The sequence below is a fragment of the Charadrius vociferus genome, unplaced genomic scaffold (assembly GCF_000708025.1).
Source record: "Charadrius vociferus isolate BGI_N301 unplaced genomic scaffold, ASM70802v2 scaffold111, whole genome shotgun sequence".
Lineage (NCBI taxonomy): Eukaryota > Metazoa > Chordata > Aves > Charadriiformes > Charadriidae > Charadrius > Charadrius vociferus.
The window spans coordinates 2,547,107-2,564,189 of NW_009647046.1; the positions used below are offsets into that span (position 1 = coordinate 2,547,107).

At 44.0% G+C, this 17,083-nt stretch overlaps 1 protein-coding gene across 1 annotated transcript; it reads right to left on the bottom strand.

Annotated features, from left to right (window-relative positions):
* Positions 1 to 4,602: 4,602 nt before the first annotated feature.
* Positions 4,603 to 16,635, bottom strand: SLC39A13 (solute carrier family 39 (zinc transporter), member 13). Its single transcript, XM_009895642.1, has 9 exons — positions 16,368 to 16,635; positions 16,064 to 16,177; positions 14,264 to 14,385; positions 12,835 to 12,987; positions 7,394 to 7,483; positions 6,974 to 7,024; positions 6,610 to 6,742; positions 6,376 to 6,475; positions 4,603 to 4,895 (listed from the first exon to the last, which is right to left on the bottom strand). The coding sequence occupies exons 1-9, from the start codon at positions 16,633 to 16,635 to the stop codon at positions 4,820 to 4,822; spliced, it is 1,107 nt and encodes a 368-aa protein (XP_009893944.1). The 3' UTR covers positions 4,603 to 4,819.
* Positions 16,636 to 17,083: the final 448 nt, after the last annotated feature.

Consider the following 17,083-nt stretch of genomic DNA (forward strand, 5'->3'; position numbering starts at 1 on the left):
TTCCTCGTGCCTCGCACTCGCCCAGCACATGGCAGAGGCGCCCGCCGGGGCCGGAGGGCAGAGCTCGGCCCTGCCGACGCCGAGATGGCCCGGGGTCAAGCGGTTTTTAAAACGCGGATGAAACGCCAACAGCGCTAGCGGCAGCGTTTGTTGGCGTTTTGAGTACAATTTCTCCTCCACCCTTCATGATCAGTTAATGGAAAATAAGGCCTAAAGAGCTGAAAAATGTCAATCTATTTTACGCAATGAGAAGCAGGCAAAAGCCAAGCCATTAGTTAAATGCAACATTTCCAAGGGCACAAAATCCCTTTTGATCCTGTGCGTTCTGTGGGACTGGCTCCTCCAGCTGCAGCACCGTCAGTCCCCCAAGTTGTCACGGCATCGGCATTTCAGTTCTGGCCCCCAGATAAAATGATGTAGTGATACGGTAAGTTTAAATTACAAATTTAACGTCCTGTTTTAAAATCCTCAGTTTTGTTAAGAGTATTTCAAATTGTTTCCCAGGAGCAACCGTTCAACTGTAGGAGATTCAGATCCTCCTCCCCTTTCCCTTCCCCCCGTTCCCGCCTTGTCACTTCTTGCTCCCTCAGCCACCCCGAGCACAGCCTAAATGCCCTCCCCAGCACTTCTCCCAGAGACCCTGCGCAGAACAGAGTGCTACTGCTCTCCCCAGGGCACTATGCCTGGTAGAAACGTGCAGCAACCACAGACAAAGCTTGTTTTAACCACATTTCAGCATGATCCTCTTTAGCAGTTCGCACTGGACAGCTGGGATTACCATCCATGCAGCTGCACATTAGTGCCTTCAAGGCAGACAAATTGAAAGGGCCACTGTCAAAAGAATTTTCTTACACATACCAGCCAAATTAAGTCTTCCACATCAAGAATGAAAAATACTTTTCAAATACAATCACTGCTCTAGATAACGTGGATAAATCCTTCAATTATAACAGCTCTTTCCCAGAAAGATCCAAATCCATGTCTCCTAAATCTGCAATCCTATTATGTCATCCTGCTCTCTACATCAGTTCCTCCAGCTATAGTTTCAGAAGACGGGGGCTTTGCCAAGACCATCACCTTAGAAAGTTCCCATTTACAAGACTCCTTCCAATTGTTCTCCCCTCTGTGCTACTGCAGTTGTGTCAGAGCTACTGTTTGTGGAGCCTGCGAACCAGGCAGCTGATTAATCCATGCTATTTTTTATTTACTTTTGAGACGGAAAAAGGGATGAGGGAGGGAGGCTCACGGCACAGCCCCGCAGACAGGGCTACCGGCACAGCCAGAGTGCAGCATGGTGAATCCAGGGACAGAGATTCCAAAATCTAGATTGCTGGCAAAGGCCCCAGACCATGAAATCATGCCCTTGATCACCTACCTGCCTTCATATTCTTCCAGCTCTTGGATTATGGTTTTCCTTCTTCTTAAAGACTTCCAGTAAGAACTGAGCACCACATGCTACCATTCAGTGCTTATAAGCTGAAAATCTTTTAAATGAAGAGTGGGATAAACATGCTCTGTACTCATGTTTCTGAAGGGTAGAGAAAATCCCTGTAGTCTTTTCTGGGCAATTCTTACATACGTTTGATAGTTGTGCCTTTGTCCCACATGGCAGGACAGCTTAGTGTTAACTGATATCAGATAAGCCTTGAGGTTTTTACATTAAAAAAAACAACTGATCACAACAAAGTATGGTTGCAAAAGTCTGGATAATCAGTTACCATGCAAGCTCTCCCCTCAAAGAGGAGCAACTCATTTGGTGATGCTTTTGGTGACCCAGACCCGCAGCCAAGAATTATGATCAGACCACACCGCTCCTGACCCACAGTGTCATGACAGCAGGAACAGGAAACTGGATTAGAACATTTTCTTTCAATTGTGAATGTCTGAGGAGTAGAAAGGAGAACAAGACAGAGACCAGACTCCTCTAGACTAACCCAGAGATACTGCTCTGTAATTCAAATGAAATTTGAATTGGATTTGTAAATCAAAGAGAAGTAGTAGCTTCGACAAAAAAACCCCAAAAACACAAACCCACATGGAAAACCATTTATTTCATCTCTATTGTCTCCATGCAGAGCAGACCAATACAGATGAAGGGGGAAAATGCATAAGAGCAGCTGAAAAAATAGAGCTAGAAAATACGATTCTCTCTGCATTTCCAAAAGTGACAAATGTGGTGGAGTGACACTCCATTTCCTCCCAAGGCTCTCCATCCTCAGCCCCAGGGCTGATGTAGTGGAAAACTAAGGAGCCTCTCCCCCTCCCGCAAGCGCAGTGCTACCTCCTACCAGGGTATCTTCCCAAGAACCACAGACTGTCCAGGCCTGTGGTAGCAGCCAAGAAAAACAACTAAGGAATTCTTTCTTCAGTGTCATCCACTTCGCATTCCTGAGCGCTGAGCACAAAATCCCGACTGTGGTTTTCGGTCCTGGCAAGGCTCAGTGCTGAAGCAACACCACCAACTCATGGGCACTCACCTGGCAATGCCTCAACTTAAATGCCAGCCTCATTTTGAGAAAGACATCTTGGGAAACGGCAGGCACATCTTTCTGTGCAAAACTGCTTCCTCCAGAGCCCTACACTACAGGGTCCACTTCACTTCAGTCCCTGGGGAAGGGGGAGCTGAGGGGAGGAAAAACCACCCCAAAGCTAGAACTAGAGGGTTAGCGTACTCCCCCAAGTCCCTGCAGATTAATCCTCCTTCCAGGAAAGCAGGAAGCGGATGCTACCTTCGGACTTTGTGACAACTGAATGATAGAGGGAGTAGTTGGCAAAGGAAGGCAACTTTGTAAAGAGGAATAAAAAAATTGCACTAAGCCTCCCTTGTTGTTGCAGTGAAACTAGTTACTGATGTAAGCCTGGGGTAAGGAAAGCTGAAAAAAATGTTAGACAGCAGTTCCTGGGCAGAGAGAACTGCAAGCATGAGCTCTCCAGCGCTCTCTGAAAAGTAGGACAGGAGCTGTCATAAAAAAAGAACTGTGTCAACAGTTCAGGAATCTCTTAGGGAAGTAAATGCCTCTGCTGTGGGCAGCATACCTGCCTCGTTGCTCTGACCTAAATCGCCCTCTCAAGGGATGAGCCCCCTTGATAAGGCCCTGTGCAGACTGGAGAGCTGTACTGATTTACAAAAGCTGTTTAAAGACAGAGTTGCGTTGGTGCAATACACGTTGTGGCACCTGTTTTGTGTCCAATCACTCGGCTAGTTCAATTAGACCTGTTTTTAAACAGATTTATGCAAAGCGAGGATAAGCTCTGCAGAAGGGATGATCTACTAATTGTGCACATCTCTGTGGCAACTAAACATCCCTGTGGAACAATGGCCTGGTCAGCCCCGGGAGGTGGGATGCAGGGAAAAAACTAGAAATGCAATTTATTTTTATTGGTCTCAAATTGCCAAAAATTTTATCCCAAGCGTCACACAACAGAAAACTCCCCTTAAAGCATACTTATTGTCACCCTTTCATGTCCCTTTCTCTCCTTACTTAGCACACAGCTTTTCTAGACCCATTTTTTTAAAAAAAAAAAATCTTTTCACCAGCAGCTACACCCTTCCCATTTCACCCTCCCTCCAGTATTCTTTGCTGCTGTGCCCCTTCCTTTAAGGGCTGTCAGTATTATTTCTTATCCATTCATCCCCAACAAACTAACTCCACTGTGAGGTAAGAAGCCCAGATATAGGCTATAAATCTGTATTTTTGGTTATAGCATGCTCTTAAACAGTCTACACTGAACAGAGGAAAAGCTAACCAGGGGTTACTGGCTGCTGAGCAGGCTGTTCGATGATCGCCCAAACTGCCCAGACCTCTGCCATGACAGTCTAGGGCTACCGTAGTATGCCAGGCACGGCTAACATGCTATACCTCGAGAGAGCTCTAAAATATGGTGTGGGGCAGAGGGTGGGTGCGTCGGGTCTCAGAAGCAGGCTCAGAGCCATGTTCAGCTAATGATTTTGAGGAGAGGGAGCTCAGTCGCAACAGCTACACAGCTTTCCTTCCAGATGTAGATGAGCTGGTATTATGTCAACAGAAGAAACATTTACTGACCATTTTTGAGATAAACAGTTTAGCTGTGCTGGCTATTGGAGTGGTTAGGGCCAAGGCAAGTAATCTCCAAGCTGAACCATTTAATTGTAGTGACCTATCCTAAAGTGCCTCAAGCTTTTGGCTCGATTTCAGCATAAACAAATACAAAATAGACCAAAGAGGTGGACTGCTGAGGCTAATACTACCTTTAGGAACAAGTGATGTCAATGAAAAGCTGGAGATCAAGTTGGAAAGGGTCCTTTCCCCTCTATCTCATAGCACCGTAATTTCTCACGGGTAGGGAGCTCTGGCTAAAGCTATTAGTTTATTGTTGCTTTGCCACTCTTGTTCTGTCTCCAACCGTTAGAGTGGTAGGAAAAGTCGTTCCTCTTCATCAGCTACAGGAATCACCTCTACTGTTTTCACACAAGAGCTTGGGAGGTGCAGTTCCATCAGAATGAACCGAATGAAACATCGTACATTTTCTGTGGAGCAGTTGTTCAGTTCATTTCTGCTCACTGTATCTTTTGCTCCATAAAAAAAACCCAACCAACGAAAAAAAAAAAAAAAACAAACAAAAAACAGAAGCCCTGATGTGTGGATTTTAGCAGAACAGGGATAGGAGAGCCAGGGAACGAAGTCCTACACACTCAGACCTCTTTCTCACCTGCTTCTCATACTAGCAGCCAGATCTGCACGCACACACATAGGAAGTAACATTAGTGTTCCTTATTGCTTTGTAACAGCTCAGAGTCACTGTGGTGGCTCTGGGAGGCATCATGAGGTCTGCGCAGAAGTCACTCAGTTGTGAGCGAGAGTAGCACCATGACTGTAATGCCTGTACACAGGAGCAGGATTTGCTGCAGGGAGTTCCTGGGAAAGAAACAGCAAAATTAGGAGGAGCCATAGAACAATCTCAATAGGCAGCAGTGCAGAGGCTCATGAACAGTTTGTTCTTTGCCCTTCCAAATCTACCACAAGGAGAACACAACAGCTGTCTAAAGCCACTAACACAGCTGAGAAGACTCCTTCTCAGCACCCCAAGCAAAGAAGTTGTCTATAAACTGACATGTATTTGTTCCGCTCAGCTGTAAGGCCCGTCTTCAGGTTTCAAAATTGATTTAAGCTGATTCAGTCATGCAGCTACCCAAGTATATATTCCTGTCCTTTCTCTCACAAGAGCCAGCACTTGTGCAGCATGTTCACAGATACTTTACGGACCTCATCCAGCTAACAACGACAGTTAGGAAAATTAAAAATAAAAAGCTGATGAATTTTGCCATCCTTTTAGCACCATCTCAGGTTTATGCTGGATTGACGTGACTGTGTACCTACCATCTCTGCAGACTCTGCCAACAGCTCTGCCAGCACAAGAGATTACCAACCCAAAAGCAAGCTCCCAACCAGTCATTAACAGTTCTCCACCAGAGGTTCCGGCCCCCTCAGATATAACTGTGGAGCTGTTTTTAGAGCACTTTGTTAACTGTTTCAGTCAAAATGAACTAGGTGAGCCAAGGCTTCTTGGCTACTAAACTACTGAAGTTACCTGTCACATTACAACTGACACGGGAAGGAACATTCAGGGACAGCTCTACCAGCAGATCTGAGAGGGCCTTTACTGTGGTACAGCTAGATTTGGATCTGCTACAGCCTTAATCGGGCTGCAAAAAACTAGAATGATACAAATGAGGGGAGGCCAAATATACCAGAATATATATACCAGTGTAGAAGAGAGACGACTGAGGTGGGACACAATAATAGACTATGAAATGCTGAACAATAAAGAGAAATCTTATTTTCTACTCACACAGCAGCATCTAACAAAAATTAACAAGCACAAGGCTAAAAAACACATAATAAGTATCATTTAACACAGTGCAGTGAAACTATGCCGACTTGCTGCAGAAGGGAGATCGCAGAAGCCCCAAATGATGGATAGGGTCAAAAAGGGATGAGAGAAGCATGTGACTGATAGGTTCACATGTGGCTATCAGGCACACACACCTCTATGGGGCCCTGGTTCAGACAACTCCTAAACCACTACACACCAGAAGCCGACAAGACTGAAGAATTAGTCAGACATGTTTCTGAGCAACCTGCTCTAACTGGTGTTGCTACATATTGCACTAACACAATCTTTGGGACTGACCCACTTGAAGGTTCTCATGTTTTATAAGGTCTTTGTAGTCCCATAAATACAATATCTTGCACAGTAGTTTCTCTAGATTCCAGCCTTACCCATGGGATTTGAAAAGCTGGCATTCGTGTGCTCCCAGAACAGTCATGGGGAAGGGTTACATCCCTGCTCCCTGGCAGCAAGAATTGCTGCAGCAGAGCAGGAGGGAGCACTTACCAGGGATTCTTTTCCTCCAGGAGATCAGGCACAACATTTACCAAGGCAATATACAGAAATCCTCCAGAAGTGAAAGGGAGGATCCAGGCTACTGTTTCCCCTGCACAAACACAGAAAGCTTTTGTTCTTACTGAGACAAAGCCATGGAAGAGAACAGAGAAGGGACAGAAGATACACACATGGGGATGATAGGCCCCACCCTCCTATTCCTACAGAGGTCCCATGGAGTCTTACCTGCTCCTTTTGGTGATTGAGCACATATTGCAAAGCAGGCTCCTAGAATCCCCCCCAGAGCTGTGGAAAGCTGCATCTTGGCTGCACTCCAGCGGTCAAAGCCAGCCCGAAGTAGGATTGCAAAGTCTCCAACCTAAGAAAACCAAGAGCTGACAGTTAATGAATATGAACATTCTCAGTCACAAAAGTCATCTGTAACAAGACCAATGCTTCAAGACTGTTTCTACTTTTCCACGTTGCCAGTCTCCCAGAGGAAGCAGCTTTTGAAAGGACAATAAAATGTTAACCAGACACAGCCCTCCTCTTAGCAGATGAAGCACCCTTGTAATCTCTCATGATGGCAGGGATACAAAGCCCCTCTCACCTCATGTGGGATTTCATGCAGGAGAATGGCCATTGTGGTTAGGAACCCAACCTGTAGCAGAGGAGAGAAGGTGATTAGGAAATAGTTCCCCAGCTCTGAGAGATGAGACTTTCATCAGCATGTCAAGGTCCCTTTCTCCAAGTTAAGATCTGTTACTCAGAATTTAGAACTATTCAACAAAAGAGTAGATGAGCTAACCCTTCCCCTAATGCCAGTACAAATGGGTAACGTCTCAAATTTGACGAAGCTCTGCATCACAGGATCAGGATGGAGACTACAGTAAAAAGCAATCCTATTTTCTCAGAAACTTCCAGAAAATAGGAGGGAACTCCCCACATCTTTGGTTTTTTTTCACATGTTGCATCAAACTTCAGAACAGGCCTCTCCAGTTCAGTACACAGTTGGTGACAGAAACCTTACCTTTCTGCTGACCAGGAAGCTGGCTGCTACTGCCAGGCCGTGTGTAAAGTTATCAATGGTGTTGGCCAGCAGATTGAGGTATCCGCTAATCTGCAAAGAAAAGGAAAAGCCCCTGAGAAAGGAAGAGACATAACAAGGCAAAAGAAAGCACATGGCTTAGACACAGGTTATACAGAGTCACGGTCAGATGGGAAAGATCAGGACATGGTACTTCTTCTTCAGAACTTCTGGCGAAGATCTGAAACTCTGTCAGTGCTCAAGCACAAATTAAATGTTACGTTCAGTTTTACAGTAAACTATGTTTTAGAGTAGGCAAGTACTGTCTGAGATTAGGGTAATCATCTTATGCAAATGACAAAGAGCTCTAGAAACAGAAAAAGAGAAAGAAAAAAGAAGAAAGCCAAAATGTAAGAATATACCTGATTCTAAACCAAACCGATTTTAGGTAATGCTGACTAATTTACACCGGTGACTGGCCTCTAATATGACCTGACCTTGTTTTCTAGTCATGTACTTTAGCATATAACTGTTAAATATCTCCTCTTCAAAAGCTGGCAAGAACAATGCAACAGAAAAAATGTTGCTGAAATTGCTTTTTATAACTAAACAAATCTTCAAGCATTGTACTAAAAAAGCTTGTGCTTGTGGGTTTGCTTTCCCTTACTGAGAACAAAAAGAGAAGATAGTGATGACAGTCACCAAAAAGCCACCTACTAGAAGGCTGGATAGCATGTATATGCATTTGCATATAAACACTTTTCTTAGAATTATAAGCATAAAGTAGCATCCTTCCTTACAAGTCCATCTCTGTGTTAGACTATCATAACAACTATGGTCACCTCCAGACAAATTCTGAGTATTTGACCTGAAGTGATTTATGAGGGTACCACTCCAGGTCTTTTGCTCACAGTTTTTTTTCCATCAGATTTAACAGAAACTACTGCGTGTGGGTCCTGAGATACAGCATTTTGCTATATGGAACTATAATGAATAATTATAAACCCAGGTGTTAGCCAATACATCAGGCTGTCTCTGGACTGCAAGAACTAAGCTGGCATACACTAACTCCAGATATAGGGCAGCATCCCGTGAGTGGAGAGGAAAGACTGTCTAGAAACTGTGAGGCATTACCCTCTTTCTTCACCATAGCATCAGATGCCAAAGTTCAGCTGGAAAAACACAAGTGCTGATGGGTTTCACGAGCCCTTTTTGGTCTTCTGCTCTTCCCTGTTTCTATTAAACTCTGCCTGGGGCATCTTTTCTTCCTGCCATCTGAATGCCACAGCTCAGGCAGGACTTTCTGTCAAGTCTCTTGCCAAAGCATCACCCTTCTGCAGGACATTCCTACTGCGCAATCGCAGGACATCTTTATAGGCTCTAAAATTTTAAAAGTGCACTTACTATTAAATATGAAAATAAGGAATTAAGCAAAATCTAACTACAGATCATCTTTAAGTAATAATCTAAGTAACGTCTCCACAATGGATGCAGAAAAAGTTGTCTGCATGTTTTTGTAAGAAGGGGAACACAAAGGGATGCATGCAGGCAAACCCATGAACACAGCAGTTTTAATTCTCATTTCTCATTTGCAGTCAAATATGACTGTCTAAAATTTGTCCTTTTCATATTGGGATTTTATGTGATTGCATTTTCCCCCCAGGCTAGTAATAATTATTCACATAAGTTTTACACAAAAATGCTTTCCCATACCACTGTATAGGGAAAAAATAGACTTCATGATTAAAACATTATGACTTTTTCTTGTCAGTGGCTTGGGCAAAAGCTGTCACCGAAAGAAGCAAAGCCTTGGAGTGCTCAGAAATAAATTGGGTTGATTTGACAGTTATGAGCCTCTGACATTTACATTCTGCGAATTCCTAATAGGATATTCTTGTTGCTCATAAAGCGCACAGCCAGATAAAGTGTTTATGCTCATGCTTCAGAATTAATGTCACTGTGCAATAAAACATACTTCTACAAATCATCAAGGACCCCATGTGCCACAGGGAAAAAGAAAGAATAAGCAAGGCAAAAGTACTCTACAATGTTTTTACTTGTTGAGGGAATAAAGGCTGTAATGCAGGACAGAACTGATCTGTCTGTGTGCAAAGGAAGGCTCCCACCTGCAGTTTTCAAGCTAGGACAAATTATCACAGCAGCAGCTGAAGAGCAGAAGTTCTAATATGTATGGGCAAAAGACAAGTGATTACAGCTTACTAATCGTTAAGCCCTGAAGGATGACTGACTTCGTTTGTTTGTTTAAGTAGTATCTTTCCTTTTTTTTTTTCTGGGGGGTGGTACTGAGTGAATAATAGAACCAAAGAAGTCTGGCTCACTACGGCTTTCTCTCTTTTCTTTGCAAGTACCAACTTTGCTCACTTCCAGCCAACGTTGGTTTCCCTGCATGTCCCTTCCCCACCCTGCACTACATGACAGCCACTAGACACTTCCCCACAAGATAGGGGCAGTGAGACTTATCTGCTGATTTGCCAACCAGGAGGAACTACCAAGCAGCGTGCAGCATCTAAGTTCTGCCAGAGTTTTTCAACAGGGCATTAGTTTGCATTCCTCCTCTACCACCATGCTAATTTTTATGGAACTTACAGAAATTTCATTACCTTCAAGACTTCTGTCCTCTCTTGAACTCAGGTAAAATTAATTACGGGTTCAAAAGCTATTGAAAATGAAGGGCAGAACAGATGGACAGACAGATGGAATGACTGCTTATGTTGTTGCCTAAGGAAACAGGCTAACAACGCAGGAATATCTTGGTAGTTTTGTTAATTTCCCCCCTATCAGAAAGGCTATTAAAATATTCAGATTATCTGCTCAGAAGGTAGAAAGTTAAAACTATACACGAGTTAACTCATTAGTTTCTAGTTCATGCATATTGACAACTGTCTATAAGACTGAGCAGACCTGTTATGATCTTAAAGCTAGAGGTGCTCTCCATTGTTGTCTAGACCTTCTACATAACACAACTGAAAACTCAATCAGTTTCTGCACAAAGCCCATTGTTTCTTAAGCTACAGTGTACTTTGTAGAAAGTAGCTTATATCACAGGTTAAAGCCCACTAGCAACAAAGAATCTATTATGTCTCTAAGGTAAATTGGTCCACTGGCAAGTTACCCTCAGTTACAGAGTTGTCTTTGATTTCTAGCTTGCCACCATTTGGTACTGCTTTATTCAAATTTAGTCGTGCCTCTACATGGGTATGTGTATACTTTGTCACCCCTGATCTGTCATGTCTACAGAGCTAAAGACTAAAGAAAACCACTTCTTATCATATACTGCAAACCTAAAATAATTATTTCAGCACTTTCCTGACCCCTTTACAAATTATCAGTAGTGTTTGGATATTGTGAATAACTACTGGAAAAAGTCAGATAGCTGTTTCATTACTGCTATATAGAAAGAGGAACACTTGCCTCTTCTCTCACATACTATTTCCTACTCACCCATCCTCCTGGTTGTAGCATGATAATGGAAGAATATGTTCAAACAATTTCCTGCTGTGATTCTCATACCTTTTTCCAAAGCACTGACAGCGGAAACTGTCCCTAGCTTGTAAACGTGGTCTGCATTCTTTCTTAAATACTTACATGTATCAGAACATGTTAAAATTCAGCTCTTTTGATTAAGTTACTCAGTTTAGCCAATATCACTGACCTTGTGCAGTCACAATGTGTCACTTAAGTAATATAGTAGTATCTGCAAATGTGAAGATATACTGTTTTTACAAATAATCACTTAGAAAAAACTTAAACCACCAGTGAACAGATTTGAGGGGGGCTGCATTAATCCAGTCCCTGCTTACAAGATAGAATAAGTGATTTATAATACAGCTAATACTAGCAAACTTGATTTTGCGCAGTACTAGTTTTATCAAAATGTGGGAGAAATTTATGTTTCATATAAATTTTCCAGTATTGTAAGCTTTATCAAACAATCTTGTGACTGCATAAAAAGCTGGTAAAAATGTCTGGTTGACAAGAATTTATCTTCCATAAGATCATATGAATTAGCATTAATTACATCATCTTTTTTTACATTAGGACCAGGCCCTGAGCAATTGTGTCTCCCATCAGTGTTTCATTTCTACGTGAAATCAGTGGCAGACTGACCATCCTCTAAGTCCATAGTTCCTTATATAAATGTTTCTAAAATAATGGCATGATGTTTCATAACCCAGTAATATTGGTCACTTCACCACTATCACCTCTAGAAACACCAACGCAGCACCTTGCAGTTTGTACAGTGTTCTGTACAGATTACACGAATGTGACATATCAAAAATACCCAGTGACCTCAGCATTTCATTCACATTGTATAGCAAGATCTATAAAGTTACAGCAAAACAGATTTGAAATAGAAAGACTGAAGAGCCTCTGACTGACCACATATCCAGGTTTGGGCTAGTTCATGCAACCACACTTTCTGTTCATAGTTACTTTCCTACAATCTTGCACATTTTTATGTGCTTTCAAATGCAAATTATAGGTCCTCCTTCGCCAAAGCAGTTGTTTACTCTCTTGCTTGTAACGTTCACCCAGACAGGGGTTTCTACAGTGCAAAGATAGTAACATAAAGCCGAAAGCAAAGCCAATCTAAAGGTTAGCCACTGCCCAATGGTACAGTACTCCTTTTCCCTCCTCCACCTCCAATCCTATGAGCACGCTGATGTCCCTTATCCCAGCACTACAGGCTGCCTGTCTACATGCCAAGCTGATTCAAGAAGTTAAGTTAGAAGAGAAATAAACCTGGGCAAGGCAGTGGGCACTGGGGGTATGTGTGGGTGGGGAGAAAAAGCTAATTTTTTGCCTGTTTAGCTCCCTGAATAGGCTCATTGTGGGGTCAGATGAGGTCCAGTGCAAAAGAAGTGATGGGAAGAACAGGTTTGGAGGCAGAAGTGGACAAGAAGCCCTTACTGGCAGCAGATAAACTGCTAATCTGAGAAACTGAACTTGTAAGTGTTACAGTGGGTAGCTTCAACTGTCAAAACACTTCTAAAAGGTGCCTTAAAAGGAAACATGCAGCTCACAATTGGTACAGTGCAGGCACTAGAGAACAGAGAAATCATGGCACAAAAATTTAAGCAAATAAAGATATTATGACTAGATGATACAGAGTAGAAAAATGTCAAACTACCGTACTTCGGTCTCAGGATTCAGCCAAAATGCACATCATCAGACTTATGCCCTCACAATAGTGACTTTGCCTCTTTTGCATAAGCTGCAGAGCAGATTTTCTCCAACTCTGCTATTTCCTCCCTGCTGTGACTTGGACAGACACCCTGACAAAGCAAAATCAAGCACGACTCAAACACTGAGTTCCTCACTCGGACACAGTTCTTTCCACAGACAACTTGTCCTCCTGACTGAGTTTTAAAATATGTGCTCCGAAAACCTAAGATGTGAAGGTCAGTTTATGGGTCTCTTACCTTGATTCTGTTGTCAGTCAGACAAGACTGGAGAGAGGAGCCATTACACTGAGTTGAACCCTTTCCTGCTCTTTGGGATTGGCCTGCCACCTTCGGCAGGGGGTAGCCACTTCCATTGGGAATCTTTCCAGCTGGTGCTTTGGAATCACAGCCCTAAATTAGGGAAAACAACTTGTCATCGCCTTTTTGTCAGTGATGAATTGAATGAGCATGAATCAGGGTCAGAAATCCAATCTTCACCCTTAATCCTTTTGTCCTTACAATGCAAATCAGCAGCTTTGGTACCCCAGTTTTATGACAACTGCCAGAAATGAGACACATTTCAGAGAACATTGTGACACCTGCACTGTGAGACAACAAGAACATGGACTTCCCCAATCACCAAGAGAAGGAAAGTAGAAAGAGAGAGGAGGAACTGGAGTCACGTCCCCTTGGCATGAGCCAGGTTCTACTGGAAAGAGGAGGGACTGCATCTGCCACTCCTGCTGGCAGCTGCTGCCCAGAGAAATGCAACTCCATCTGGGCAGGGGACAGGGGAAAAAAAGTCTGCACTCTCTCCAGTGCATCAGAATAACTAAGTCTAGAAAATTATTCCAAACAATAAAATGTTCATCTCAGACTTCAGTCTCTCTGTAAATGAGGAGATTAAGTTCCTTTCAGACTATAAAGTCTCATTTTGAGACAAAGTAACACCTAACTGCTTTTAAGCAGTGCCTGACCTGCAGTTTCACCTCTCAAAAGTCCTGGCACAGCAAGGACTGAACAGTCTGTAGGAGCTGCTGCTAGGAGTTGTGCAGATGTCTGAGGACTAGCTGCTCTCCTTTATCTTGGAATCACCTTCTGGTACCTCTGTCTACGTTGCCCCTTTGCAGCTGGGTGACTCTCCTCTGGACCATTGCTAAGCATTACCTGGCCAACCATAAAATCCCTTCTACCACACAAAGTTACCTGTACAAATGCCTGGTCCAGGCCATACCGAAGAAGAGAAGCCAGTGACGAACACCTTCCAGAGAAGGCTGGTCTTTGTCCTGACTGAGGACCCAGAAGGGGAGTGAGTCACGATGGCTCAGTGGAATATGCATCAGCAAGCTGTCATCCCTCAAAGCTAACTTGAGCAAAAGCCTCGTCTGCCGAATGCTCCAGCTCCCAACCCCCGTAAAAGGGGAGCTCTCCTACACATACCACATCAAAAATAAAACCAGCCCAGAGGTGAGAAATCTCAGCTAAAACCACAAAACCAAAGCCTGGAGATGAAACACCATCTTCTAGAGCCCAGTGTCAAAGAAGTGGCAAAAAGCTCCCAAAGGGCATTGACAAGCTACTTACAGCTCCAGGATCATTTGCTGAGCCTGTCAGATAGGGCAGATGAGGTGTTTAGTACAGTGCTCCATACATAACAGCACTCCCTCCCCTCTGGCTGCTAACTTACCACACCAGGGCACTCCTTCTCTTCTTTCTCTAGGAAGATCTTCTCTAGAACGAGGAAGGTCAGGAAGCCAGTGATCACCCAGAGACCCAGAAGCTTCTGCTGCTGAAAGCTCTGCCCTTCTCCTGAGGGACAAGAGAGAAATCTTCATGTCACTATCAAGAACAGCGTTTCCCACATGTGAACACACCCCACCTCAGACAGTTTAACCAGCAGTTCTGAGACAAAACCCAAGAAACAACAATGGAAACACCTCCTGCAGGAATAAGGAGCAAACACACTGCACAGCAAATGAGTTTAACTTATTCATTCTTGATCTAACAGATATCCTCATCTCAGGACACTCAGAGTGAGAGCCCCCACCCCTTTTGCTTCAACAGTGCGATCCAGAATATTTCCTGACAACACTGGGAATTTCCCTGAGCTCCAGAGGCAAGTGAAGATTACAGCAATAAAAATCCTGCAGCTGTATCTACTGAGCAGCAAGCACTGACATGAAATCTGCTATTAGCGGAGCTACAGACTCACCTTCCCCTTTCTGCCACACCTGGGCAAGTTATTAAGCCCAAAGCTATAACATTTCTTTTCAATTACAGCCAAGCTTGTGAGATAATCATCCATTCAGCCTAGCTGCAGAAATGGAGATTGCATTGCAGTGGAAGAACGGAACGACTCTGTAATGGGGCTTACATGGGTCAAGGAAACCTTTATGCTTCAGGACAGCCTGGCAGAAGCAAACAAGCTAGAGCAGGAAGACAGAGTCATTTGGGAACCACTGTAGGAAGGAGCAAAATAGGACAGCAGGTTCTGCTGGCAGTGCCAGAGCCATGAGCAAGAAGAGGGCCAAAGCCTCAGTAGATTTGAAATCCCAGGACACAGGTGCAAGGAAGTCTGGGAAACCCTGGGCATCGTCTTCCCTCTCTCACATTTTCAGTGGGAAAATTTTTTTTTTGGTTTCTCAACAGGTAGGATGCAGCAGCACTTGCCTTCTATGCTATTAGTTTGCTGAAGCAGAGATACAATCACTACAGGTTTCGACAACCCTGGGTATCTAAGCGATAAAGGAGATACACTGATACCACAAGCTCTATCCCAACTCAAACAGTGTTTAGTTTGCTGGTGAATGCAGATTTCTGTCACCTGCGTTTCCTTTGTCTCCCCCTGCCCCCTCCCACCTCTTAGTCATGGCTTTAAGGACAATGAGGGCAACACATTTGGGCTCCCATAGATCAAAGTACCCAGCAGAAGGTTAGTCCCTAGAAAGTTAGTCCCAAGAAAGAGGCTCTAAGAGTAACTCTGTTATAGGGACAGATTTATAGCCAAGATGTATCTGATGGGGCAGAATCCCCACCCAGGATGGTGTACATCTTCATGTACTAGACCACACACACATTCATAACTTCCCATCAGGTTAAAGAAGCGTTCCATTTACTTGCAGAAAGGACAAAGGAAAGTCAACAGAGATTTATGGGAGTCCAAGGCAAAATAGGAAAAGTTGATAGACAAAAAATCCATTGCAAGTTACTAAACATAAAGAAACCATGGCCAACTCAGGAAGCCTCCAATCTCAAAATCTTTGGAGGACTGCAGAGTACAAAGATGAAGTATTACATGTGGGTTTATTTTCTTATATCCTTCCCTAGGCATTTGCTTTTACACATTATTTGAAAGAGAATATCAGCCTAGACCAGTTTTTGGTCTGACCCAGCCTGGCTGGTCTTGTGATTCCAAGATGGAATGGACTCAAAAAATGCAGCAGTAGGCATAGCATGGACTGCTTCCAGGCACGTAGGACTTTCATACCTGTTGTTGCACTGCATGTGTAGGCCCAGGCTTCAGGAAGCAGGTGCAGAAACACATTCCCCAGTAGTCCACCAATTGCAAAACTCAACAACTGCTTCAAACGGTGTGATCCAGCTAAAAAAAAAAAAAAAAAAAAAAGAAACAAGGACTCCCTATCAAATTGGCAGGTATGGACTAAAGCACCGGAAATCATCTATTTCAGAGAACAGTATTTCTGTGACAAAGGTCCTGTTCATCACTGCGCTGTTCAGTCACAACCAAGGCCTTTTGGCTTCAGAAAGGCTAATGCAGGTAGCGGGCTTACCTTCTGACCGCAGAGCAGCTCCCGTCTCAAACGGGATCACCAGCAAGGGGAAGACCCCACTCAGCCCCACCATGAACGAACCGATGAGGGAACAGATCCAGGCATCCAGCCGCTCGCTGCTGAAAAGGGTTCCCCAGGATTCTGCCTCTTTCTCGCACAGAGGACCAGAACTAGCAGCAACATGACTCCTCGGGAGCTGCTGAGCTTCACAGGCCACCATTAGAAACAATGAGAGCGTCCCATCAAGCAGAAGCTTTTTTTTTGTCATCGCTAAGTGGTCTCAGCCAGGCTGGCCGATCTCTGAAAAGAGCAGGGGAGAGCAGTTCTGAGAGTGTGCCTGAGACCCTCCCACCATCCCAGAGGAAAGGCCTCTGTCACACCATCCCCTCCCTCAGCATCTTAGCACAGGTATGTATCCCTGTAAGGAACATTTGAAACTCTTCCTTCCTGATTTCAACACAGCACTAAAGGACAGAGAGGCTGTTTATCACTGAGTGTATGAAACTGCACATGAGACATCTTGTGAAAGTGTCTGGCTTTCAGCATCTCCCCTCAGGTGGGCTGAACAAGGACTCCAAGCACCCTTGTCCTTGCCCTTCAGTGTCCCGAGGCTTCAGAGAAAGGAATTGCCCAGAGATGCTACCCACATAAGTCTTCTCTTTGCCGTGAAACAGCATCCATGTAATAAGGATGCAAGACAGGCAACATAACAGAGG